Below are 26,999 nucleotides of genomic sequence, written 5' to 3' on the forward strand. Positions count from 1 at the left end.
AAAAAAAAATCCTTTATCTCTAAATGGAAATGCATAAAATTTAAGATATTTCTTATAGGAAGGAAAATTCACCTTCCTTCTAGGAAACTAGTTGGGTGGTAAGGAGTCTTTAAAAAGACCACCTGAGTGGTGGTAGAAGCTTATAGAGAAGTCTTCAAGGCAGCGTTTCCTGGGCACTGAAGTCAGTATGCCTTCATTATCAGAAACACATGCTGTTGAAAGAGAATTTTCACACAAATGGAGAAAATGCCAGATGCTTACTGCTCAATCACAGAAATCAGCAAAGGTCTATTTGGCAGACTCAGCCAGGGGGGTTTTAAAAATACTGATGCCTGGGTCCCACCTCTAGAAGTTCTGATATAAAACGTCTGTACATTAGGTTCTTTAATGCTTTCCAGTTTTTAACATGCAGCCTAGGTTGCAAGCTGGTTTTATAATGTAAGGTTTCCCAAACATATCTAGTGATGAAGTTGTTAAAAATACAAATCCCTAGGTTGCATCTCAGGGGCACCAAATCTTAAACTCCAGTAAGTTGGTAAATCAAAGAACCGAAGTAAACCCTGAGGTCCTGGCAGACACTTGCTAGATGTTTGTTAGTGAGAGCTCTCTTTTCTGCTGTAGGGTCTCCCTGCAGGAAGGGTGTCTTCAGTTGCTGTCTTCTATGGAAGAGTGTGTTGGGAGAGTCTCCTGCATCATCTTTTTAATCAAACAACTGAGGGGGATATGACCTTGTTCTGGAAAGGCCTAGGAAATAAAATAACTCTGTTTTAGCCACAAAAGTAAATTAAAATGAATTTTTAATCCATCCATTGAATCCCAAACATGGGCAGGGTTTGGATCTCAGCAAAAGATTGGAAAGAGCTGGAGAAAAGACAAATGCTGCTCTTTCTTCAGTGATTTCACATTATTATATAAGTCATTCATATATATATATATAGATAGATAGATAGATAGACACATATATGTATATACATAACTTCTAAGTCTTAACCTCTTTCCCTAAAAAAAGAAGCACTATCAGTTAGCTTTACTACCTAACAAACTCTTCCAAGATGTAGTAGCTTAATGCAGTGCTAGCTGAGCAGTTCTTGCGCTTGCCCCAGCTAATCTCATCCAGGGGTCAGCTGTCAGTCAAATCGTTGCTGGCTGGCTGTCAGCTAGAGTGACTGGACCTTGTGTTTCTCATCATCCAGTTGGCTTGCCTAGGCGTTCCACCTCACAGGGCTTCAGACAGATTGTATGTGTGCAAGTCTGTGCCCCTCTTGATCACTATGGTAGTACCTGAAGCCAGAGGTTGGGAACATCCATTTGTGTCCTAGAGATTTCCCAGGTCAAAGCTATGGGAAAGCAAACAAACAACAAAGTAGCTACTGTAGAGTTAATTCTGACTCAGTAATGTCACGTATTTGAGGGTAGAATTGTGCTCCATGGGGATTTTTAATGGCTTGTCTTTTTACAAGTCTTTTGTCAGGCCTTTTTTCCAAGGTGCCTCTGGGTAGATTCAAACTACCAGCCTTTCAGTTAGCAGCTGAGCATTTAACCACTATCCACAAGGACTCCAAACGCCACGATAGTAACTTCAAGATGAGTCAGAGCAAGCTGAGATAATGCACCTTCTGGTATGTTGCACTGAGAGGAACACAACAGAAGTATTCCTTCCAAAAATGCGTAACCTAGATCTCATCGTGAGGGAGCTTAGCCAGACCTAAACTATGAAACATCCTACCAATAACTGGCCTGTGCTCTTAAAAAACGTCTAGGATAACAAAGACAAAGGCCAAGGAACTGTTCTCGATTAAAATAAACTAAAAACACTTGACAATGAAATGCAGTTTGTGATCTTGGATGTATCATGGACCAGGAAAAACAGCTATAAATACATAACTTGGACAGTTGATGACATTTGAATATGGATTATGAATTATATAATAGTTTTACATGACTATATTTCCTGATCTTGCTAACAATACTGAAGTTATGTAAGAAAATGTCTGTTTGTATAGGAAATGCATTCTGTAGAAATTTATGATCAAAGGGACATCATATCTACAACTTAATTTTCAAAATGGTTCAGAAAAAAATATACATACATATATTACACATATATATATATTTAAACTACTGCCGTTGAATCGATTCCAGCTCATAGTGATCCTGTATAGGATTTCCAAGGTTGTAAATCTTTATAGAAGACTCCTTAGTTTCCCCCCACGGAGCAGCTGGTGGACTTGAACTGTCAACAGGCAGTTAGGAATTCAGCTCTTATCCTACAGCACCACCAGGGCAACTTACATACATATATGTTGTTGCTGTTGTTAAGGGCTGTTGAGTCGGTTCCAACTCATAGTGACCCTGTATGGGTTCCTGAGAAGCAGCTGGTGGATTTGAACTGCTGACTTTGTGGTTAGCAATTCGGTTCTTACCTTGTAGTGTCACACCAGGACTCCTATATACATATATATTTGTTAACAAGTGCCATCATGTTGGGTTAAGCATTGGGCAGCTAACTGTCAGGTCAGTGATTTAGACCTACCAATCATTCCTCAGTAGAAAGATGAGACAGTATGTTTTCGTAAAGATTTTTATTTTATTTTAATTGTGAATTGGGTGAAGGTTTACAGAGCAAATCAGTTTTTCATTTAACAATTAATATACATTTGTAATATGAGTATTAATATTCTCCATAGTGTAATACCAGTGATTCCACCTCCTTCCTGCGTATCCTGTTTCTATTCCTCCTTCTTTCGTACCCCTTCCTCTTACCATAATCTCGAGCATTCCACCTGTTGCAAGCTGACCAGGAAGCCCAGTCTTTTTTATGCTTTTAAGTTTTGTTCCACATTTTTCTCCTATTCTATACAGGATCTCCTAATGTGATCCCTTACAGAATAATAACCGGTAACCATCTATTTCTTCTGGTCACAGGGTCTGGAGGCTGAGGTTTGAGTGGTCCATTAGTCTACTGAACTAACTGCTTTCCTATGTCTTTGATTTTCTGCTTTTGTAAAGATTTATGGCTTGAGAACCCCTATGAATAATTCTACTCTGTCCTATAGGACACTATAAGTTGGAATCAATTCAACAGCAGTAGATTGGATTTGGTTTTTATATTAGAAAGAACGAAAAGAATGAACAAACAGTGGGGTCAAAGGAAACACATAAATGACTCTGGGTAAAGGCTATATGGGACTCCCTTGTACTATTCTTATACTATTTATATAAGTTTGAAATTATATAAAAATGAAAGTTTCTAAGAAATCAAAAGGTCTACCTACTTCCATCACAAAACAAGAATAAATAAGAAAATAATATCTCTGAGTCATGGGAAACTGCCAAATATCCCAAAATTAGAAGGAGCCAAGATCTAGATCCATCAAAAGCATGCACCCAGAAGGCAGCAAATGGTCTGCTTGTGTCAGAGGCGTAGACTAGCAGGTGCCCTTTGTGCTCCCAGAGATCACTGTCATTAGTAAGTGAACTGTGTGGTGTGCCTCTTGTGATGACTGGTTGCCATTTTAACTGAGCAGGCACTGTGTGGAATTCGTGATCATGATCCAAATGGTAAAGGGCCCTTCCACCCAGAGCAGTTAGCCCAAACCCAGCCTGGCCTCTGCTGACTTTTCCAGGTCAAGAGGGCTGTGTGGAGCAGGGCCTGCTTGTGGAAGACTAGATCATACCGTGGACTTGGAACTGCGTGCTGAGGTGCTGTTAAGAGTCCCAGAGCAGCCTTGTCTTTGGGTCTCCAGAATCACAGGATGGATTCTCCAAGGCTACTCACAGAGAGCTTTGCCCCTATTCTTCAGCTTTCCCACCTCAGAAAGAGTATGTAAACTGCTCTCATAAAGCCCTCTTCCCTTCTAGATTGGGTTGATTATTTTCCTCAGTGGACCTTTGTTAATAGCACAGGCATCAAGGGACATCTGTTTGCTTATGGAAGGCACAGGTCTTGTGGAGGTCAAGGAGAACAGACAGCTAGCTCCTTGAGGTTCCTGTATGAATGTAGGTGAGGTCTGGTTCAGTGCACGTTCTTGTATTATCTTCAAAGGTTGCCTTTTCCACATCATGCTTCATGGCACTTGGCTCCATGCTTTTGCTTCTCTTTGGCAAGACAAGATGAATAGAGAATGCGAACTCCTAAAATGGCAGCCATATGCTTCATAAAGAGTCCAGGGGGACACAGGGTATGTGGAATGTTTAGGCAGCTTCCTCCTATGTTTCTTTTTTAAATAAAGTTCATCATGAATGTAGACTTTTCTCATTTTCCTTCCAGTATTTTTGTTTCACTGACAGTGAATTTCCAGCCCTGTGGTGATTTCACTTAAACTAATAAGTGAAGTTATTTTTGACCAACTGGATGCTGATGAAATATGCCGCCTCCACTTGGGCTCTCTGGCTTTGCTTCTCTTGGCACCTTGTCTATGGGATTGGTGGCTTGGGGTCTGAAGGCTTCAAGTCTCCTCTCACCTCCTCTCTGTTCTCCTAACAAGGCTCCACTCTTTGTAAGCTTCTTTTTCTCATCGTCTGAGACAGGGCTGGATTTCTGTGTGGCAGTGTAAGATCAGCACTGGACTACGAACTACAAGGTCAGCAGTTCAAACCCACTAGCTGCTGCTCAGAAACGCTCTGTTGGGTCACTATGAGTCCTGGTGGCACAGTGGTTAAGTACTTGACTGGATTCATTGGTGGATGCTGCAGTCTGCTTCCGTGGAGGTTAACAGCCTTGGAATCTCTATGGGGCAGTTTTATTTGACCCTGTGGCACTGTATGGTCAACACTAGACTTCAAACCACAAGGTTGGCAATTGAAACCAACCATCTGCTCTTCGGAAACCCTATACAAGGTCCTCGCTATGAGTTGGAATTGACTTGATGACACTTAACAAGAAAAAATTGGGCCGCTTGTGTCAGAATTCAACTGAACAGCATTGGATTTGAGTTTAAGACAGGTCTGGCTTGGCTTTGCTTCCCCACCAGCCTGCCTTGCCTTTTTATTACCGCTCTACTCACCCCCTAGAGTCCTGGTATGGCACTGTGGGATCAGTACTGGACTGCAAGCTTGGTTTGGACCTCAAGGTCAGTGGTTCATACTTACCAGCTACTCCTCAGAAACCCTACAGGGTCGCTATGATTCGGAACTTACTCGAAGGCACTTAACCACAACAACTCTCCCTGCATACTTTACTATTGCTTGTTTTTCTCAAAAACAGAAATGAAATGATATTCCCTCCTTTCTAACATCAAAATGAGAACTGGGTAGTAGCCTGTCTTTGAGAGTGATCAGGAATTTTTTGAAAAGAGCTTGCCTGGAGGAGGACCTCAGCAATGGCTTTAGGAAAACCTTCCAGCTGTGGCCATGAGAATGGAACCCATTCACCGCACCACTTTGAACAGCTGATAGAACTTACTTAGTTCAGGGCCTCCTGTTAATCGAGTTAATTGAGCTGGTAACCATGAACCTGGCTTTGGCCATTCATTCATGTCTTTACTCATCTAGGATCATGCATTCTTCTGCTTAGACTTGTGGGAGGTTCATTTATATACATTTACTGTTGTTGCTAAGGAGCTCTGGTAGCGTAGTGGTTACAAATCGGGCTGCGAACCTTAAGGTCAGCAGTTCGAAACTACCAGCTGCTCTGAGGGAGAAAGATGAGATTTTCTGCTCCCGTAAAGATTTACAGCCTTGGAAACCCTGTACAGGGTCGCTATGGGAAACCCTGTACAGGGTTGCTATAGCAACTGTTGTTGCTAAGTACTGTCAAGTCAGTTCTCACTCATAGTGGGCCTATTTAGGATTTCCTAGGCTTATAAAATCTTTGTGGGAGTTTACCCTTCTCCACGGAACAGCTGGTGAGCATGGACCACCAACCCTGTGGTTCACAGTCCAGTGCTTATCGTATGGAGCCACCACACTCCAGTATGTGAACGATGCGTATTCAGAAAGAATATTACCAAGAATAACATGAATCAGAATGATGGCAACTGGTCTGGTTTTCTCTATGTATCAAGACCCCTTGAATGGTGCTTAAGCTTGACTGCTAGCAGAAAGGCTGATGGTTTAAACCCACCCAGAGATGCTATAGAAGACAGACTTGGCTATCTGCTTCTGAAAGTCACAACCTTGAAGGCTGTATGAAGCAGTTCTGTTCTGCACACATAGGTTCACCATGAGTAGGAATTGACTTGGCAGCAATGAACAACAACAACATAAATGTGTGTGTAGTGTGTGTATATATTGTTGCTGCTGAGCTGTCTGACTCATAGCGACCCTGTGTTGGGTTTCCGAGAAGCAGCTGGTGGGTTTGAACCACCCAAGCTTGTGATTAGCAGTCTACTTCTTATCCTGCAGCCACACATCAGGAATCAATGTGTGTATATATATGCTTGTAAATCTTTGAGTGTGTGTGTATTTGTGTGTGTGTGTGTGTGTGTATGTGTGCATGATGTATTGGGGCTTGTTAGTGAATACATTTCTGTAATACGAGAAGGGTAATTAGGGAGGCTTCTTAGACTGTGGTAGAACTTGAAGGATTTTGCTTCATGAAGATAATGGTTAGGGAAGGGAAGAGAAGGTATCCCAGGCAGAAAGAACAGCTTGGGCAAGGAGGACTACAGATTCGCATTTCTGAGAGACTGGTTCTGGATAAGGACATTGTTTTAGAACATCCCTGAGGACTTGAGTAGCAGCTGGGCAGGTCTGAGGTGGCTTCAGAGAGCTGACCAGACAAACTCCTGCCCAAGGAGAAGTGGTGCCCCTCCCTACCACCCACACATCCCAGCCTAGACAGTATCTGATTTTACTTTTCCAGGACTGAGGTCTTCTGCTCCAAAAAAAAAAAAAAAAAGTGGGCTAGACCAGTCCTGACATACCCAACCAGTTCCTAGGAATGCCAAATATCTGGGCAGCCAGAGAAATGGTGCCTGCCAGTGGGTCGTTTGGTCCCTAGAACAGATATCTCAGTGATATCCTATGGGAACCAGCAGAGTAAACAGACTTCACCTCTGTGCTGCTCAGAAGAGATGGGGTAGCTCTGGGTCCATAGCATGTTCAGGGAGTTGTGGTTTGGTTTTCTGGCATTTGATGAAGTTGATGAGGAGCCCAAGCTCTCCCTCACAGACACATACAGAGCTGCTGAATGTGGTTGATGGGTGGCTTTGTTCTTAAAGCTCTGCTGACCTACTGCGAGGCCCTGTGGTCTCTGAGCAGAAACTTTGAGGTACTTATATGCCGTTCCAAAACAACCTCAGGACCTGTAAGTTTCATTAGCTTAGTGACAATGTTTTTAGCCTTCCCAGAAAGTGTACTCATGTGGCTAAGAGTCCTGAAGAAAGATTGAAAAGGTAGAATTCTCCAGCTAGAGCAAAGACCACACAAACATTTACAGAATATTTAGCAGGCACAAATTGTTTTTCTGCTTTTTCTTCTGCAAATAGTCACAGCAATTTGTACAGGCTCAGAGAGTTCTCAAAAGTTGCTCACAACCGATCCCTATCTAGAAAAACAGTGATAGCACAGATGGTGGCAGAGGCAGTGGCTTGGAGAAACAGATTAGTTGCGGGATCTAGGACTGAGAAAGGCTGTGTGTCTGTGTACAGGAGGCTGGCTTGTAGAATTCATTTGGACATTTAAATGAATATATATTTTTGTTTTGTAAATCTACTTCAAGTATTTTTGGTTCATTTATGTGTGAAATAACAGATAAAAATGCAAAACCACAGGGTTTTTTGCAGATAATGGTTATTGCAGATAGACTATTGTAATCATTGATATGAAAATAAGTGTATTGTTTACTGATTGTAAAGCTGATGATCTTGTCTATAAACCTTCATCCAATTCACAACAAAAAGTTAAACAAAAAAAGTTGCTCAAAGTCACATTGTTAGCAAGAGATTAGAAGGTGGATCTTTCAGACCCTGAGACCCAGGTTTTCTATGATACAACATCCGAGGGGAATAACGGATCTCTCCACCTTCCATGCACCGAATATTCTCCAAGCAGCTCCACACTGCCCTGCACAACAGCAGTGGGTCAGCAGTTCTCTGCATATGGAGTCGGCTTGCTCTCTAGTATGTACTTGGGGCTCCCAACTTCCAGCTGCACGTCTGTTGATGATTACAAAGAACTGAAAATATCAGTTCTGTGGCCTTTCAAGTCTTATCTCTTCTTGGTGAAGATAAGTTGGGAGAAACATGGGTGTGGGGAAAAACTGAGTGCAGAGAGCTAAGTGATGGGTCAGGGGTGGTGGGTATGGATTGCCCCATAGTGGAAACCAGCATCCCATTGACTGTTAAGTGAGATTTCCACATAAAAGCACTCACTCCCTTTTTGAGAACCCAAGCTTAATACCAGGTTTCTGACTCATGCAATTCGTATACAAAACTACCTCTTTTTTGTCTCCTGGGCACATCTCTGTATCCATCAAGGCCTGGCCTGCCTCAGTTTACTCAGTAGTAAGACCCTGTCTTCAAGTCCTGTCTTCCCAAACTTGAAACTCTGACAGCTAGCTCTCCTAATGCGACTTGTGAACACTAACAGGATACTTTTGGACTCTACCTCGAAAGAGTTCTTTCAGTGAAGCACACATGAGCATTCTTCTCTATCTGTGGAGGGTGAGAGTTGCATATACAAATATACATATAATTTACTGATGAAATTAGAGAGAAGAACTTTTCTATGACACAAGCCCTATGAGGACCTAGTATGGTCAGCTGTGGTAATTCTAACCATGACTTTCTGGGTAAAACGACAGAATCTCAGCTGGGAACACAGTGTCTTTAGCATGAGGGATTCCATGAACAGTGGCGACACCACTGGACAGTTAGTGATGAGAGGATCCTGGAATAGCTCTAATGCATTCCAGAGGCCTGTTTGCAGAGGACCGGTGGGTAGAATGTAATACAAACTATGAAAGCCACTGTCATCGAGTTCGTTCTGACTCATAGCAACCCTGTAAGACAGAGTAGAGCTGCTGCATGTGGTCCCCTAGTCTGTATGTCTTTACAGAAGCAGATAACCTCATCTTTCTTTGGCAGAACAATTGGTGAAACAGAATGAAATTATAAGTATATGCAAAAACATGAGTGGATCTCAATAACATGTCTTGGGTGGTACAAACAGTTAAATGCATGACTACAAACCAGAAATTTGCTGGTTCAAATACACTCTGGGTACCTCAGAAGAAAGACCTGGTGATCAGCTTTCAAAGGTCACAACCTTGAAAACCCCCATAGAACAGTTTTACTCTGCACACATGAGTCAGAATCGACTCAACAGTAACCAATAACAACAAAGCTTAAAAATAATAAAAATAAAAAAGTCAAACACAAAAGGTTATATACTATATGAGCCTGTTTATGGTAGTGGTGTGGTTGCATACCATGGGGTCAGTTCTGACGCATAGTGACCCTGTAGACAGTTCCCAAGGCTATAAATCTTTATGGGGCAGGAAGCCTCATCTTTCTCTCTCAGAGCGGCTTGTGGATTTAAACTGCTGACGTCTCAGTTGGCAACCCAATGCATAACCCACTATGCCAATAGAGCCTCTTGAACCTGTTTGTATGGAATTCTAAAATAGGCAAAACTGCCAGTGACAGAAAGTCGATCACTGGTTCTTAATGTGAGGTAAGGAAAGGGATGTAGTACCAAGGATGTTGTTATTAAGTGCCGTCAAGTTGATTCCGACCCATAGCGACCCTGTATAGGGTTTCCAAGGAGCAGCTGGTGAGCTTGAACCACCGACCTTGCAGTTCAAACGGCTTTGCAGTCTGGCGCATTAACCCACAGCGCCACACCAGGACTCCACAGTATAGGGTGAAAGAGTCATTTTATGCCTTGATTGTGGTGGTGATTACACAATTTTATACATTTTCCAAAATTCATTAACATATGTATTTAAAATTGGTGTTTTGTTGTATATAAATAATACCTTAAGAAAATCATTAAGTAGCTTCCATTCATATTCTGTGATTCCAAACTGTTATACTGCCAGAACATTCTTGCATGTATCACCTCACTTAATCCTCAAAACAATACTGATATTAACGTCCTCTTTATTCAAATGAGGAAACTGAAAACCAGAGAGGTTTGGTGCTTTGTCTCAGGGGACCCTCTCATTTTCAGTAATGCCCTGGTATGGATGATAATTTATGTTATCTTACCTTTTATCAAGGAGCCTTTGTGATGTAGCGTTGGACTGCTAATCATGAGTTCAGTGGTTCAAATCCACTTGCTGCTCCTTGGGATACAGATGAGGTTGTCTGTTCCTGTAAAAATTTATAGTCTTGAAAACCCTAAGGAGCAGTTCTACTTCGACCTTTGAACCATGGAGATTAGTTCAATTTCAGACTTGAAGGATGACCAAGGATCGTAGTCTTGGGGTTCCACCAGTCTCTAACCAGTAAACTTGTGTGATTTTGAGTTTTGTTCCACACTTCCTCCCTCTCTATCCAGTACGTCTAATGTGATCCCTTTCAGAGGAGTTAGTTGTGGTAGCCAGGTACCATCTAGTTCTTGTAATCTTAGGGTCAGGAGACTGATTGATCTTCATATGTCCCATTAGTCTATGGGATGAATTGTTTCCCAGTGTCTTCAATTTTTATCACTCTTCTTTCCTCCAGACAGGGAGAGGCTAATAGTTGCACTTTCGATAGCCACTCAGGAGCTTTTAAGATCCCAGTTACTAATCATCCAAGTAGGATGTAGAACATTGACTTTTTGGATAATATTATGTCAGTTGACCTTGGTGTTCCCCAGGACTGTGGTCTTGAGCCCCCAGACCCAGCAACTCATTCCCTTATGATGTTTGGTAATGTCTTAGACTCCTGATGTGGTGCCATAGGATAAGCACTCAACTTTAAGGTTGGTTTTAATTGCAAGGTCAATAGTTCACACTCAGCAGCCACTCCTTGGAAACCTTTAATAGAGTCACTGTGAGTCAGAACTGACTCAACGGCACTTAACAACGACAAACCCTCTACCTTGGTAGTCTTCAAAGAAATTTTTTTAGTGCAAAAACCATTTCTTGACCTTTTACAATTGTAGTCTCATACAATGTTTGTCCTTTTGTAATGGGCTAATTTCATTCGTCATAATGTCCTCCAGTTCATCCATGTTGCGATGGATGTTTTACAGCTTCATCAATAGTCTTCGATATTGCTTTATATTCCATTGTGTGTATGTATGTACCACCTTGTGTTTATTCATTCTTCCACTGATGGGCATTTGGGTTGTCTCCATCTTTTTTGCTATTGTTAATAGTGCTGCAGTGAACATGGGTGTACATATATTTATTTTTGTCACAGCTGTTATGTGTGAAGTAGAGGGGTTGCTAGGTCATATGGTATTTCTGTTTCACACTTTTTGAAGAAGCACCATACCACTTTCCACAGTTGTTGCACCATTTTATCGTCCCACCAGCACTATAGGAAGTTTCCAGTCTCTCTACATCCTTAACAGCATTTGTTCTTCCTATTTGTTTGTTTTACTTTTATATTAATGCTGGGCAAGGTATCTTAATGTTGTTTTGATTTGCATTTTGTCTCTAAGGGTTGGAACTGACTAAATGGCACTTAACAACAACAATGGCTAATGTTTGTTGGCTGCCTGAATATTTAATTTGGTAAAGTGTCTATTCATGTCCTCAGTCCCATTTTTTAATTGGATTATTTGAGGTGTTAAAGTGTTGTATACATTTTAGACAGTAGTCCCTTGTATGATATATCAATGCAAAAAAATTTTCCAGTCTATGAATTGTCTTTTCACTCTCTTGGTGATATCTTTTGATACATGTTGTTGTTAATTGCTGTCAAGTCAGCTGGGACTCATAGCAACCCTTTATAGGATTTCCAAGGAGTGGCTAGTGAGTTTGAACCATTGACCTTGCGGCTCAAACTAACTTTATGGTCATGTGCTTATCCTACAACACCACACCAGGACACCTTTGATGCATATAAGTGCCTAATTTTCAGGAGATCCCAGTCATCTAGTTTGTCTTCTGTTATGTTTTATAGTGTATGTATTCCATATATCAAAACCCCTAAATTTGACCCTATTTTTTCATGGACGATCTTTATAATTCCAGGTTTTGTACTTAGGTCTTTGATCCATCTTGAGCTTGTTTTTGTTTATGGTATGAGATACGGGTCTTGTTTCATTCTTCTGCAAATGGATATCCAGTTTTGCCAGCACCATTTGTTAAAGAGTTTCTCTTTTCCCCCATTAAATGTGTTTTAGCCTTTTGTCAAAGATCAGTTGACTGTAGGTGGATGAATTTACTATAGAGTTCTCAATTCTGTTCCACTGACCTATATGTACCACTACCAAGATATTTTATATGCTATAGTTGTATGGTAAGTTTGAAGATTGGAAAATGAGAGGCTTCCCACTTTGTTGTGTTTTTAGTTTTTTTTTTTAGTAATGCTTATCCAGGGTTTCTTTCCTTTCCATATAAAGGTGGTAATTATTTTTTCCATCTCTTTAAAGAATGATGTTGGGCTTTGGGTTGGATCGTTTGTTTTGGGTACTGTTGACATTTTCACAATGTTAAGTCTTCCTATCCATGTGTGTGGTATATTCTTCCTTTTTTTATAGTCTTTTTTGGTTCTTAATAGTAGTGTTTTTAAATATTTTATTGTGAATTATGTGATAGTTTACATGGGAGAACATTAGCTTTACATTCATCCTATCGTATATATCATTTCATTGCCATGGTTACAATCCCCTCCATACATCATCAACCAGCTAAAGGGTATACCTGCAAGCCTGTCTCCTGGTCATCAGCACACAGCCCCTCTCCCTCTCTGGGTCTAGAGTGCCCAGCTGCTCCATCTCTCCTCGTCATCATCTCTGCCTCCATCTCTGGTGTCACTGCTTCTCTAGGTAGGGTCTCGCACTCCGCTCTTCCCCCTTGATGGTTCCAGGGACCTCTACTCCTGGACTGCATAGTCAATCACTCCCCTCCTTTTGCTATAGAACGTCTGCCTTTACATTTCCAACCCTCACAGTCAGACCTGATGTAGTAGTGTTGTGTACGGGGTATTTTTGGTATATTTACTTTGTTTCTCTTGATAGATTTATTCCTAAGTATTTAGTCTTTTGGGTGGATATTGTAAATGGTATTGTTTTCCTGATTTCCTTATCAGAGGTCTCTTTATTAGTGTGAAGAAATCCAACTTATTTTTGTATATTGATAATGTACCCTGCCACTTTGCTGAATCTTTCAGAGACTTCCAATGATTTTCTTGCTGAGCCTTTTGGGATTTTCTGTCTACAGGATCATGTCATTTGCAAATAGAAAGAGTTTAATTTCTTCTTTGCCAATTTGAATGTCTTTAATTTCTATTTCTTGCCTTATAATGCTGGCTAAAATTTCCAGCACAATATTAAATAAGAGTGGTGATAAAGGGCATCCTTGTCTGATTCCCATTCACAAGGGGAATGTTTTCAGTTTCTCCCCATTGAGAGAAATGTTGACTGTTGGTTTTGTATGTTGTTGTCATTGTTAGATGCCATCGAGTCAGCACCGACTCATAACGACCTTATACACAACAGAACGAAACACTGCCCAATGCTGGGCCACCTCATAATTGTTGCCATGCTTGAGCCCACTGATGCTGCCACTTTGCCAATCCATCTCACTGGGGATCTGACTCTTTTTCTCTGACCTTCTACCTTACCAAACATGATATCCTTCTCCAGTGACTGGTCCCTCTTGACAATATGTCTGAAGTATGAGAGACAAAATTTGGCCATCTTAGCCTCCAAGGAGCACTCTGGCTGCACTTCTTCCAACACAGATCTATTCATTCTTTTGGCAGCCCATGGCACCTTCAACACTCTCCTCCAACATCATAACTCAAAACCATCAATTTTTCTATGGTCTTCTTTATTCACTGTCCAGCTTTCACATGCATATGAAGTTATTGAAAATACCATGGTGTGCGTCAGGTGCACCTTAGTCCTCAAGCTGACATCTTTGCTCTTAAACACTTTAAAAAGGTCTTGTGCAGTAGATTTGCTTAATGCAATACGTTGTTTGATTTCTTCACTGCTGCTTTCGTGAGTGTTGACAGTTGATCCAAGAAGAATGAAGTCCTTGACAACTTCAGTCTTTTCTCCCTTGATAAGAATGTTGTTTATTAGTCCAGTGGTGAGGATTTTTGTTTTCTTTACATTGACATCCAATCCATACCGAAGGCTGTACTCTTTGATCTTCATCAGTAAATATTTGTAAGTCCTCTTCACTTTCAGCAAACAAGGTTATATCATCTGCGTATCGCAGGTTGTTAATAAGTCTTCCTCCAGTCCTGATGCCACGTTTTTCTTCATAGACCCCAGCTTCTCAGATTATTTGATCAGCATACAGGTTGAATAAATATGGTGAAAGAATATGACCCTGTTGCATACCTTTCTTAATTTTAAACCATTCAATTTTCCCGTGTTCTGTTCGAACAGCTGCCTCTTGGTCCAGGTACAGATTCCTCATGAGCACAATTAAGTGTTCCGGAATACTCATACTTCACAACATTGTGCATAGCTTGTCATGATCTACACAATCGAAAGCCTTTGTGTAGTCAATAAAGCACAGGTAAACATCTTTCTGATATTCTCTGCTTTCAGCCAAGTTCCATTGGACATCAGCAATGATATCCCTCATTCCACGGCCTCTTCTGAATCTGGCTTGAACATCCAGAAGTTCTGTCAATGTATGCTTGCAGCTATTTCTGTTATAAAACTTCTACCTTTATAATTGTAATAGTTGCAATTAGTCATGATGGCAATTAGATTGAATCATAAGACTCTTATCCCCATCTCTTTTAACCAGATCCATCTAGAAAAGATGAAAACTATTCAATAGGGACTCTTTCTCCCACGCACACACACTATTAAATTAAGTTCCCCTTGAAACCTTGTAAGCCAGTCAATTTGTGCCTTTATCACCCCCTTATTTTTGGTAGCCAATGTCTAAGTTGCCTATCCCTATCTGCCCTGTTTACAGAGGAGATAGCAGTGATACTTGATGTGAAGTTTCCTTCCCTCTCTGTTGGTATTTAGAGTTACTACCTCCATGAGTATAGGTCAAGTTCATCAAATTGTAGCAATTTACCTTTGTTTCCTTTATCAAAAATTGCTTGTTTGTTTGTTTTTTATCTTCCTCTAGTCAAGTTCTTTAGTCAAGAGAACTTCCAGATGATCAAGCCAGATTCAGAAGAGGCCATGTAATGAGGGATATCATTGCTGATGTCTAATGGATCTTGGCTGAAAGCAGAGAATATCAGAAAGATGTTTACCTGTGCTTTATTGACTATGCAAAAGCTTTCGATTGTGTGAATTATGACAAGCTATGGACAACATTGTGAAGTATGAGTATTCCAGAACACTTAATTGTACTCATGAGGACTCTGTACATGGACCAAGAAGCAGTTGTTTGAGCAGAACTTGGAAACACTGAATGGTTTAAAATTTAAAACGGTGTACGCCAAGGTTGTATTCTTCGACCATACTTATTCAACCTGTATGCTGATCAAATAATCTGAGAAGCTGGGGTCTATGAAGAAAAACGTGGCATCAGAATTGGAGGAAAACTCATTAACAACCTGCAATATGCAGATGATACAACCTTGTTTGCTGAAAGTAAAGAGGACTTTAAACATTTACTGATGAAGATCAAAGAGTACAGCCTTAGGTATAGATTGGATCTTAATGTAAAGAAAACAAAAATCCTCACCACTGGACCAATAAATAACATTCTTATCAATGGAGAAAAGATTGAAGTTGTCAAAGACTTCATTCTTCCTGGATCAACTATCAACACTCACGAAAGCAGCAGTCAAGAAATCAAACAACATTTTGCATTAAACAAATCTGCTGTACAAGACCTTTTTAAAGTGTTTAAGAGCAAAGACTAAGGTGCACCTGACCCAAGCCATGGTATTTTCAATAACCTCGTATGCATGTGAAAGCTGGACAGTGAATAAGGAAGACCGTAGAAGAATTGATGGTTTTGAGTTATGGTGTTGGAAGAGAGTGTTGAAGGTGCCATGGGCTGCCAAAAGAACGAATAGATCTGTATTGGAAGAAGTGCAGCCAGAGTGCTCCTTGGAGGCTAAGATGGCCAAACTTTGTCTCTCATACTTCAGACATATTGTCAAGAGGGACCAGTCACTGGAGAAGGATATCATGTTTGGTAAGGTGGAAGGTCAGAGAAAAAGAGGAAGACCCCCAGCGAGATGGATAGGCCAAGTGGCAGCATCGATAGACTCAAGCATGGCAACAGTATCGGGCAGTGTTTCATTCAGCTGTGCATAAGGTCGCTATGGGTCGGTACCGCCTCAGTGGTACCCAACAACAACAACAACAAGTTCTGATTATTAGGCCATTGAGGCTAGGTCAAATGGGTACTTTTCTACAACTTTGCGTCTTCTTATGCACCTCCTCTCACATCATATCAGCTGGATGCTTCACTCTCAGCTATAGCCCTCTGTGGCTATGTCGTTTTCCATGGGCTCAGGTGTACCCAGGTCTCACCATATTTTGGACCAACCAGCCCTTCCTCTTCTCTTTCTCATAACACCTTAGCTTTTGACGGATTGTTCTTGTTTTATTAAGTCCTGTCCAGTTGGTTCTGACACATAGCAACCCTGTGTAGGGTTTCCAAGGAGTAACCAGTGAGCTTGAAGCACTGACCCTGTACACCAGGACTCCATTTTACAGATAGCACTTACTTATTTATATAAAGAAGGCCAAACAATTGCTGGATGCTAGGGTTGTATTGTGGTATTGTTTCCCCTTCAGGTACACATAACTCTAAAGGTTGTAACATCTGTAGCACATCTGTCCATCTGAAAAGCATTCAACAAGGTGTAGAGATCTCATCGTGAATACGAACTGTGAACAAGGAGCAGATTCTGTCTCAGATGTCCACAGTCCATGTTCACAGACCAAGTAGTCACTCATGGTACCATTTCAGGGTGCTGACAGTACCTACAGAAGGGGGCCTGTTTTCTAAGTTTGTTTTTTCACAGGCTGGAAAGGTTCTTTATAGTTTGGGAAACCTGATTGTGATTCCTTCTCCTCAGACAAGTCCTGTGGAGACCCGCCTTCATTCCCACACACCATCCTGCAGGGACGCACCGGCTTGGAAATGGGGGATGAGTTGCTGTACGTGTGTGCCCCAGGCCACGTCACAGGCCAGCGTGAGACTGCCTTCACCTTGTTGTGCAACAGCTGTGGGGAGTGGTACGGCCTGGTGCAGGCCTGCGGGAAAGGTAAGCCATCCCCAGTGACTGGGCCACCTCCATGTGCCCACACCTTGTAGGCAGAGCCGCTCCATTTGTATGGCTGCATATCATGGGTTCTCTATCACCTGCTTGTTTTGAAAAGAGACTTTCAGACATTTCCCTTGAGTTCTAGATGTGGTAACATCCCCACTTGGATGTTGTTGTGACATTGCAAATGAAGTGAGCTTCTCATCTTTTGTTCTCTTGGGAAAGGAGTAACAAAACCCTCTATCCTTCTCTAAGAACAAATCTGACCTTGGATTAACTTTCTAAAGCTGTTTCTCTAGAAACCTGGTAAAGATGGAGTATCAGCTCTAGTACCAGGTGACATTGTTTATGGTAAAAAGGATCCCTGACTCACAAGCTGGACTGGGAGGACTGTAAATGAACTCTGAATACTTGATCAGAAGCCCAACTTTGACCTTCCTTGAATGTGATGATTCTTGTGATTGGTTTTGACCTTCACGGGGCTGTGAAAGCTATGCATATGTGTGGTTACAAGCTATATTGGCTTTTGTAGAGCGCAGGGCTTCCAGGCCAGGGAGATGGGGGCACCCATCCAGGCCAATCCTGCTCCCTTGCACACAAGCACTCATCTGGGGGGCGAGGTTGGGGGAAGTGGGAAGCCTGGAAATAACTCCAGCATAGCCATCTGGACACTTGGAGGACTCTTCCTTCTGAAGAGCACGGCTGCCTCTGTCCTGCTTTGCTGGGTGTTCTGGTCTGTAGGCATCTGAGTACTACCTGTGTCTGTAACAGTCGTGTGAATCTGGTTGGTTGAGATTAAAAAGACTCTTGGTGGACTTCAAGTGCCTAAAAACTGATTGAGTTCCAGTAGACATGCCCTTTCTGAGAAAGATGAGGCTTTCTGCTCTCATAAATATTTACAGCCTCGGAAACCCTGTACAGGGTCACTATGAGTTGGAACTGACTCCACGGTACATAACAGCAACAGTATCGTCATCATATTCCTAAGAGTCCCAGGTTTTTGTAGTTGCCCCCTATCCAGTTCACTGGAAGTTTTCCCATTAGTTCCCCCATCCTGAATGTCGCGGAAAAGTGCCCAGTCAGGGACTCTGGCTCCTGACTCCTACAGCTCAGACCTCATGCCTGACTCTGAGTTGGTCCCTGATCTCACAGGATTCCTCTCACCTAGAAACATTTAGCAACTCTTCCTTTACCTACCACGGCACCTTGGTACCAAGCAAAGGTTCTATAGACATAAATGACTCCAACACTTTGATGTAACTGAATTTATAAGAGAGTCTGCCCCTGAAACAGCCTGCAGATCCCATGGGAGAACCTTGAATCTGTCTTGTCTCACAGATTCATCTACATTGTTGCCTGAAGCTGTGGTTTTGTTCTTCTGCACTGCTGTTGGCTACCCACAGTATGAACACACCATCATGTGTTTATCCAGTTAACTTTCAGTCGACATTTGACTGGTTTGCATTTTGTGGCTCTCACATATTACATTGTGGAGCTGTAGGATAAGCACTGGACTGGTAACCGCAAGGTCAGCAGTTCAAAACCACCAGCCACTCTCGGAAACCCTTTACAGAGTCATTGTGAGTCAGAACTGACTCGATGGCACACAACAACAACACATTACATGACTAGACTTTTTCTCATCTGTGTCATTTGGTTCACACACAAACATATTTCTATTATGTGAAATGGATGCTCATGGATAATGTATATGTTCAGCTTCAGTGGATGCCAACAAAGTGTTGTCTAAAGTATGTTCTTCAGTTTATTCTCCCACTAACACTAGTCTGTCCGTTTGTCATACTGTGGTGACTTACATATTGCTGTGATATTGGAAGCCATGCCACCAGTATCTCAGACACCAGCAGGAACATTCATGGCAGAAAGCTTTCACTGGAAACCCTGTATAGGGTTTCCGAGAAGTATCTGATGGGTTTCAATAGCCCACCTTGCAATTCAAACCAACCTTGAAGTCCAGTGCTTATCTTACACCAGCACACCAGGACTCCTTTAAAGAGGTCTTTTACAGGCAGTTTGCCTAGTGCCATGTGTTGTTTGATTTCTTGACTGCCGTTCCCTTGGCAGAAGCCCTGGTGGCGCTGTAGGATAAGCACTGGACTGCTAACCACAAGATGGACAGTTCAAACCCACCAGCTGCTCCATGGGAGAAAGATGAGGCTTTCTGCTCCCATGAAAATTAACATCTTTAGAAACCCTATACTGGGCTACTCTGAGTTGTAATCAGTTCAATGGTATAGGGTTTGGGTTTTGGTCTGGGTTCCTCTAGGCATGATTTTGTTTTGTTTGTTTAGATGTTTTATTATAAATTATGTGATGGTTTACATGGGAGAACATTGTTTTACATTCATTCTGTCATATATCGTTTCATTGCCATGGTTACAATCCCCTCCATGCATCATCAACCAACCAAAGGGTATACCCTGCAAGCCTGCCCCCCACACCCCCTCTCCCCTGGTTGTCAGCACACAGCTCCTCTCCCTCTCTCGATCTAAAGTCCCCAGCTGCTCCATCTCTCCATGTCATCTTCTCTGCTTCCATCTCAGGCATCACTGCTTCTCTAGGCAATTTTTGTGGATAAAATGTGATAAATGAAAACTCAGATTTTTTTCTCCATTTATCATGAGGCTGCTTATTGGTCCAATTGTCAGGATTTTTGTTTTATATTAATGGGTAAATCCATACTGAAGGCTATATAGTCTTTGTATCAGTAAGTGCGTCAAGTCCTCTTCACTTTCAACACGCAAGTTTGTGTTCTCTGTATAGTGCAGGCTGATTAAGTATGTAAAAGGATACAACTCTGATGTGTACCTTTCCTGATTTTAAACCTGTAAAAGCTTCTTGTTCTGTTCAAATGACAGGTTGTTAGTCTATGTACAGTCTCTTCATGAGCACAATTTTGTGTTCTGGAACTCCTGTTTTTCACAGTGTTGCCCATAATTTCTTATGATCTACACAGCGGAATGCCTTTGCATAGTCAGTAAAACACAGGTGAGAATTTTTCTGGTATTCTCAGCTTTCAGCTAAGATTCATCGGGTATCAGCAGTGATATCCTTTGTTCCTTGTCCTCTTCTGAGTCCAGCTTGAATTTCTGGCAGTTCCCTTGTGATGTAGTGCTGCAACAATTTTCCAGTGATGTTCAGTAAAACTTAACTTGTGTGTGATATTAATGATATTGTTTTATAATTTCTGCATTCTGTTGGATCCCCTTTCTTTGGAATAGACACAAATATGGATCCTCTTCCATTTGGTCCAGGAATGCAAGATACTAATATTAAAGGAGTGTCAGAAACTGTCATATATTGCTGTGGAAGTTAAAGCTGGAAAATAATTTGTTTTTGTAAAGTTGAAGTTACGCATATCTGATTGACTATATGAATTCCACTCCTAGATACGCTGATGCATGTCCTTGAGTAAGTTCTAACTCATAAAGATGCTGCGTAGGGTTTCCGAGGCTATAAATCTTAATGAGAGCAGAAAGCCTTTTCTTGTTCCTACAGAGCAGCTGGTGGATTTGAATTGTTGATCTTTCAACTAGCTGCCCAACATGTAACCCACTACACCAGGAGGGCTTCTTATTCCTAGAGACATACAATATAACGTGTGCTTATGTGCATTAGGAATACAAGATTGCTCATGGTGGTTTGATTGTAGCTACTGCAAACTGAAAACAACCCAAAAATGCAGAAAGAATCAATCAGTGAATTTTGATATGTTTATTGAGGAAGCTAAACTACAAAAATTAATTAACTATACCCAGACAGAGCATTGAGGATCCTTGGTAATGCAGTGGTTGAAATGCTCACCTGCTAACCAATCAGTGAGCAGTTACAAACCACTCATCATTCCATGGGAAAAATATGTGGCAGTCTGCTTCCATAAAGATTTACAGCCTTGGAAACCCTATCTGTAGTGTAGTTCTACTCTGTCCTATAGTCATGAGTTGGAATTGACTCAGAGGCAGTGGGTTTTTGGATTAAAACATTATAGATTATTGAAAGAAACAGACACAACAAAATATACTATGTAACTATATAAAGTTCTAAAACATATTTAAAATAATTGACGAAACTATTAAAAGTGAGAGAGTAAAGCCCACTAAAATCAGAATGTTTAGTTCTAAAGGGATTTGTTGTTACTTGGAAATGGGCACAAAGGGGGCTTCTGGAATGCTAGAAGTGTTTGTTCTTGGCATTTGTAGTGGTTATACTAATATTTGTTTTGCTTCAGGCCATCTAATGCCTATTTATGTTTTAGACATATTTCAGTATGTTGTTAAGTGCCCATGAGTTGCTTCCAACTCATAGCGACCCTGTATAGGGCTTCCAGTGAACGACTGGTGACTTTGAACCGCCGACCCTGTCTGTCAAACTGACCTTGCGGTTCAATGCCTTATCCCACAGTGCCACACCAGGACTCCCAACACTAATATTTGTTTTGCATCAGGCCATTAAGTGTCTATTTATGTTCTAGGCATTTTTCAGTATGCTAGTTATACTTTACAGTTTGAAAAAGAGCAAGAATGGAATGGAAGGATGTGGAAACTCTAATAATAGACTGTATTTTCAAATAGTTTTGCTATGAAGTGCAGCAGGGCAGGGAGGTGGTAGCACGGGAGAGTCCTCTCCTCCTCTCCTTTTCTGTGGTTCTGCAATTTAGGAGTCCTCTGCTCAGCGATTCCTCATTTCTCCTCTGCTGCTCTTGCTTTGTGGCAGGCAGGAGCTGCTTGCCAGTCATATCATTCACCTGGCCCAGAAAATCAGGACTAAGACCTGAGCTTCCTGATGGTTGGATGTGTCACTTTGAGGCACGCCCATACTAACCCTGAGATGGTGAGTGAACTGGCCTCATTTCTAATGAAGAGCTGAAGTTGAACCATCCCATGAAGCCACACCCACCAGTCAAATGGTTAGTGTACTGGCCCTGGTAGAATGAGAACTAAATGCAGGTTTTGTGTGTCTGAAATCGTGTTTATTTTCTCACTGTGATGTAGAGTTGTTAGTGTTTTCAGCTGCTCGGCAGGAATTCTTCTTTCTATACTTGGCTGAGTATACAGACTGCTACAGTTTTCATTCGTCTGTAGATTTCACATTTAAACTGTGTCATTCATTTTAAGAACTGTGTGTGTGTTAGTTATAAGAATATATTCAGATATTTCTCTCCACTTTTCACACATATTTACATATTTTCTCTGTGAACATCAACCTTTTTAGTTTTTTTAATTAGGGAACTGCTTCAGAGCAGAACAAAGTCATCTTGGGGTTGTGGAGATCAAATGAGGGTTTTGGAGTCAAACCCATCTTGGTGTGGAGAACAGCTCTTGGATGACAACTCTTCAGTGTTGTCATCTGATGCACTAACTGGTACCAAATGTACTAAGTGATGGGTCACCCATTCGTTTACTCAATGCACATCCCTTCCTTTGGCAAGTTTTTGAGTACTAAATTTATAACATTGAGCAAACACTGTTCCAACCCTGAAAGAACCTATGGTCAATATGATGCCTCAAAGGAGACTATAAAGCATATCCAAGGGGTTCCACATCTGGGGATTCAACTAACTTCAGATCCAAAATATTTTAAGGAAAAAAAAAAAGACAATGAAGTAGTAAAAGCAATTTTTCAAAGGATAAGAGGGGCATAAAGTGCTATTTACATCGAGTTTACTTTGTGAATCATCTGGTTATGATTTCGAGTATACGGATGTAGGTTCTATGCAAGTACTGCACCACTGTGTAAAAGGATCTTGAGCATCCATGGGTTTTGATGGTGGTGGTGGTGAGGGTATCTTGGAACCAGTGCCCCTAGGATATTACAGACAACTGAATAGTTTCTAACTGGAAGAAGTGTTCAATGAACTTAAAGGCTACAGAGATAAATGAATTAAAACTAAAAAGTCTGTATAGTATAAGAAAGTCCTAGTTGACTTGTGTTTTCAGTGTGTATAGAGGGAGGGGAAGTTTATATGTAGTATGGCCACATTACAGTGAGTACAGGAATGAGCTGGAATGAGGAAAACAGCCAAGTGCAGGTAACTCAACCCTGAGCTTCTCCTATTCATTAAAAGAAAGAGGATATGGGGGAATGTAGAATCTTCACTAAGTGGTTTCCAGCCTGTCAGGACGGGGCTGGTGAAAGGAGATGGGATAAGACTCTTGTGGTTCAATACTAAATAATTGCTATCAGGACTGATTGTGAGTGTTGCAAATGTAAAGGTAGATGTTTTGTAACAAAAAGAGGGGAGTAGCTGATCTTATAGTCCAGGAACGGAGGACCCTGGGACCATCAAGGGAGAAGAGCAGCGTTCGGGACCCTATTTAGAGAAGCAGCGACGACGCCAGAGATGGAGGCAGAGATGAAGCAGCTGGGGACTCTGGACTCTGGGAGGGAGAGGGTCTGTGTGTTGATGGCCAGGAGGCAGGCTTGCAGAGTGTACCCTTTGGTTGTTTGATGATGCATGCAGGGAATAGTAATCATTGCAATGAAACAAAATAAGCTAGGATGAATGTAAAGCTAATGTTCCCCCATGTAAACTATCACATAATTCCCAATAAAAACTTTTGAAAAAAGGAAGAGGAAAGAGACAAAGAATAGAGCTGATGGTATGATGGTGCTGTTGTTGTTAAGTCCTGTTTAATCAGTTTTGACCTGTAGCGACCCTGAATAGGGTTTCTGAAAAGTAACTAGTGGATTTGAACTGCCTGCCTTGTGGTTTGCAATCCAGTGCTGATCCAACAGCACCACACCAAGAGTCCTAATGTAAGTAGAACTTATATGTCCCAGTGGTCATGAAAGTGTTATAGTTAGACATTGAGTACATTAGATATTGTAGACGTTATGGTAATTTCAATCACCCCTTATGCATGTGGAAATTGGATAATGAATGCCATAGAAGAATCACTGCATTTGAATTGTGATGTTGGCAAAGAATATTGAAAGTATCATGGACTGCCAAAAGAACAAACAGATGTATGTTGGAAGAAATACAGGCATAATGTCCCTTAGTAGCATGGATAGCAAGACTTCATCTCTTGTACTTTGGAGAAATTATCTTGTACTTTGGAGATATTATCAGGAGGGACCTGTCCCTGGAGAAGGACATCATGCTAGGAAAAGTGAAGGGTCAGCAAAAAAAAAGAAGATGCATTGACCCAGTGGCAGTAGCAGTGGGGTCAAATGTAACAATTGTGAGGATGGTGCAGGACCGGGCAGTGTTTTTTTCTGTTGTGCAGAGGGTTGCTATTAGTTGGAACTGAAGCCATGGCACTAAACAACAACATACATACATACATGTTGGGGTCCCTGGGTGATGCAATAAAGCCAAACATGCTTGGCTGCTAATCAAGGTTGGAGGTACAAGTCCACCCAGAACTCTGGAGCTTCAGAAGAAAGAGCTGGTGATCTCCTTCCAAAAAACAGTCTTACGGAGGAGCACACAGTTCTACTCTGACACACATGAGATTGCCATGAATTGGAATTGACTTGACAGCAACTGATTTTACTGTTGTTGTTTTTTGTTTTGTTTTGTTTTTTTGTATTCATGAAACCAGCACCACCAACAAGATACAGAAGATTTCGGTCACCCCTGAGTTTTCTCATACCCCTTCCAATGCTCGGAGTCTTATGTACTTTATCTCTTTAATCTTGTTAAGTTTGAGAATAAATATGACCCTCTCTGATTGATTGATGGGAAAACTAAGCTACAGAAAGGTTAAGTGACTTGCCTGTGACACCCAACAGGAAAGTGTCAGAGCCATGGTTTAAAACCAGGCATGTCTTATTTCTATGTCTGCATCCATCTGAATGCTTCCTCCAGCAACCCTAAAAATCCCTCTTTCCAGGGGGCCTGAAACCTGCAGGAAAGGGAGCCTATGAGCTGTTCTGTCATCTTGCTTTCCTCAAGGTTAATTTTTCTCTGGGGCTTAATTTTACTAACAGAACAAAGCATAAGAATGAAATTGAATTTAGAATTTCCTTGTCCAAGTTGCCATATTTGTTCAGAGATTTATTAAACCAGTAGTTTATTTCTGGTTGGCTGGTTGCCTTTTTAAAAAATTGCTACTTTTAAGTAAAAGACTATGTAGCCAACACCAGATGAAAAAAAAAAGATGTGTGAGGGCTTTCAGAAATGTAACAACATGATAAAAGGTGAAAAATACCAGTGCTCCAACACCCCAAGGATTCTGGGCTCTGGACTTGTGTGTGTCAGTCCCTCACCAGTTCCCACCCCGATAAGAAACACAGGCAAGCACAAGCGAGCCTTCTTCTTTCACTCCCTGCTTATAACTATCTGTGGTCTTCTGTTTCCCAGTTAAATATACCAGTTAAATATAAACACACAGTGAATGGCCTGATTTTTGCCAGGAGAACCCATGAAGTTTACATTTCCTGGACTTGTTTGTCTAAATCAGAAGGCCACATGTTGTGTTAGCACAGGCTTTCAGAAGTCCAGAGGGGAGGGCAGAAGGCTGGAAGAATTGCTGGGTGACTGAAGAGAGAGCCAGACTTCTCCATCTCAGTCAGCAGAATTTAATTTTTGGTTGAATTTTAGTGAATCACAATCAGGCTTGTGACACTTATTCCTGAGTAGATTATTTCTAATCACTGTTCTTGTCTTCATTTGAGTTTTTGAGAGATCTCTGAGTTTTGTCACATTGCCCCTTAGGTTTCCTAGACTGTAATATTTATAGGAGCCTCTGGGCGCCAATTGCCAACCTTTTCAGTTAGCAGCTGAGTATTTAACCATCATGCCACCTGTGGCATACATATCCACTGCCATCAAGTCAATTCTGACTCTTAGTGACCCTCCAATTACCCTCCATAGGGTTTTCTGAGACTGTAAATTTCTATGAGAGCCGATAGCCGCCTCTTCCTCCCATGCGGTGGTTGGCTAGTTAGATAGCACTGCCTCTGACATAGAAAAACCTATTTCTGAGCAAGGACCATGGTTTCAAATGTGGGGAGACAGGAAGAGCTTAGTTTGTAGCTCAGGGCGGCTTCCAGGGATGCTTTAGCCCAGGGGAGCTTGGAGACAGGACCTTAGATCCACACACATGCATAGAACTCGGGCTGACTACAGGGCCCAGGACAAGGCAGGCCTACTCACAGCCAAAATGAGCCAACTTTTCCCAAATTCTTAGCACTAACATTGTACACTAGACCAGCATTTCCTGCACAAGAAAATTAGGAGTGCCCACTATGTACCAAGCACTGTGCTGTGTGTTCGTAAGATTTTCTCTGTCTTTGGTTTTTAGAATTTTTTATTTGATGTGCCTACGTATGATTTTATGTGGATATATTCCACTTGAGGTTTGTGATGACTTTTGAAAATGTGTCTCCATGCTTTCTGTCCAATTTTGTAAAATAATCTACTTTGTACCTTACAGTTTCTAATTTATTTTGTAGTATTGTATTAGCATTATATTGATTGTCAGTTGGATTCCTGAGGTATATAACCACCTTTTTCTTAGTATTCGGTTATTTCATGACCTTACCTTTGACCTTTTATTTGTGTGTTATTGCATTCACTTATTAAGTTATATAGTATGAAGCAATTGTAAGGAATTCTTGCACTCCTTATATTGTTTGTACTTCTAAGTGGTAAGACACCTCTCATCTGTCAGTTTGTCATACTGTGGTGGCTTGAGAGTTGCTGTGATTCTGGAATCTATGCCATGGATATTTTAAATACCAGGAGGGTTACCCATGGTACACAGGTTT

The 26,999-nt window shown here is 41.4% G+C and overlaps 1 protein-coding gene across 1 annotated transcript in view; it reads left to right on the forward strand.

Moving 5' to 3' along the window:
* Window positions 1-26,999, forward strand: part of SUSD5 (sushi domain containing 5) — a 135,975-nt gene that overhangs the window by 72,930 nt on the left and 36,046 nt on the right. Inside the window, 1 exon segment of the mRNA XM_006859168.1 lies at window positions 17,073-17,261. Coding sequence (XP_006859230.1) covers window positions 17,073-17,261 — 189 coding nt within the window.

The sequence above is a fragment of the Chrysochloris asiatica genome, unplaced genomic scaffold (genome assembly GCF_000296735.1).
Source record: "Chrysochloris asiatica unplaced genomic scaffold, ChrAsi1.0 scaffold00030, whole genome shotgun sequence".
Lineage (NCBI taxonomy): Eukaryota > Metazoa > Chordata > Mammalia > Afrosoricida > Chrysochloridae > Chrysochloris > Chrysochloris asiatica.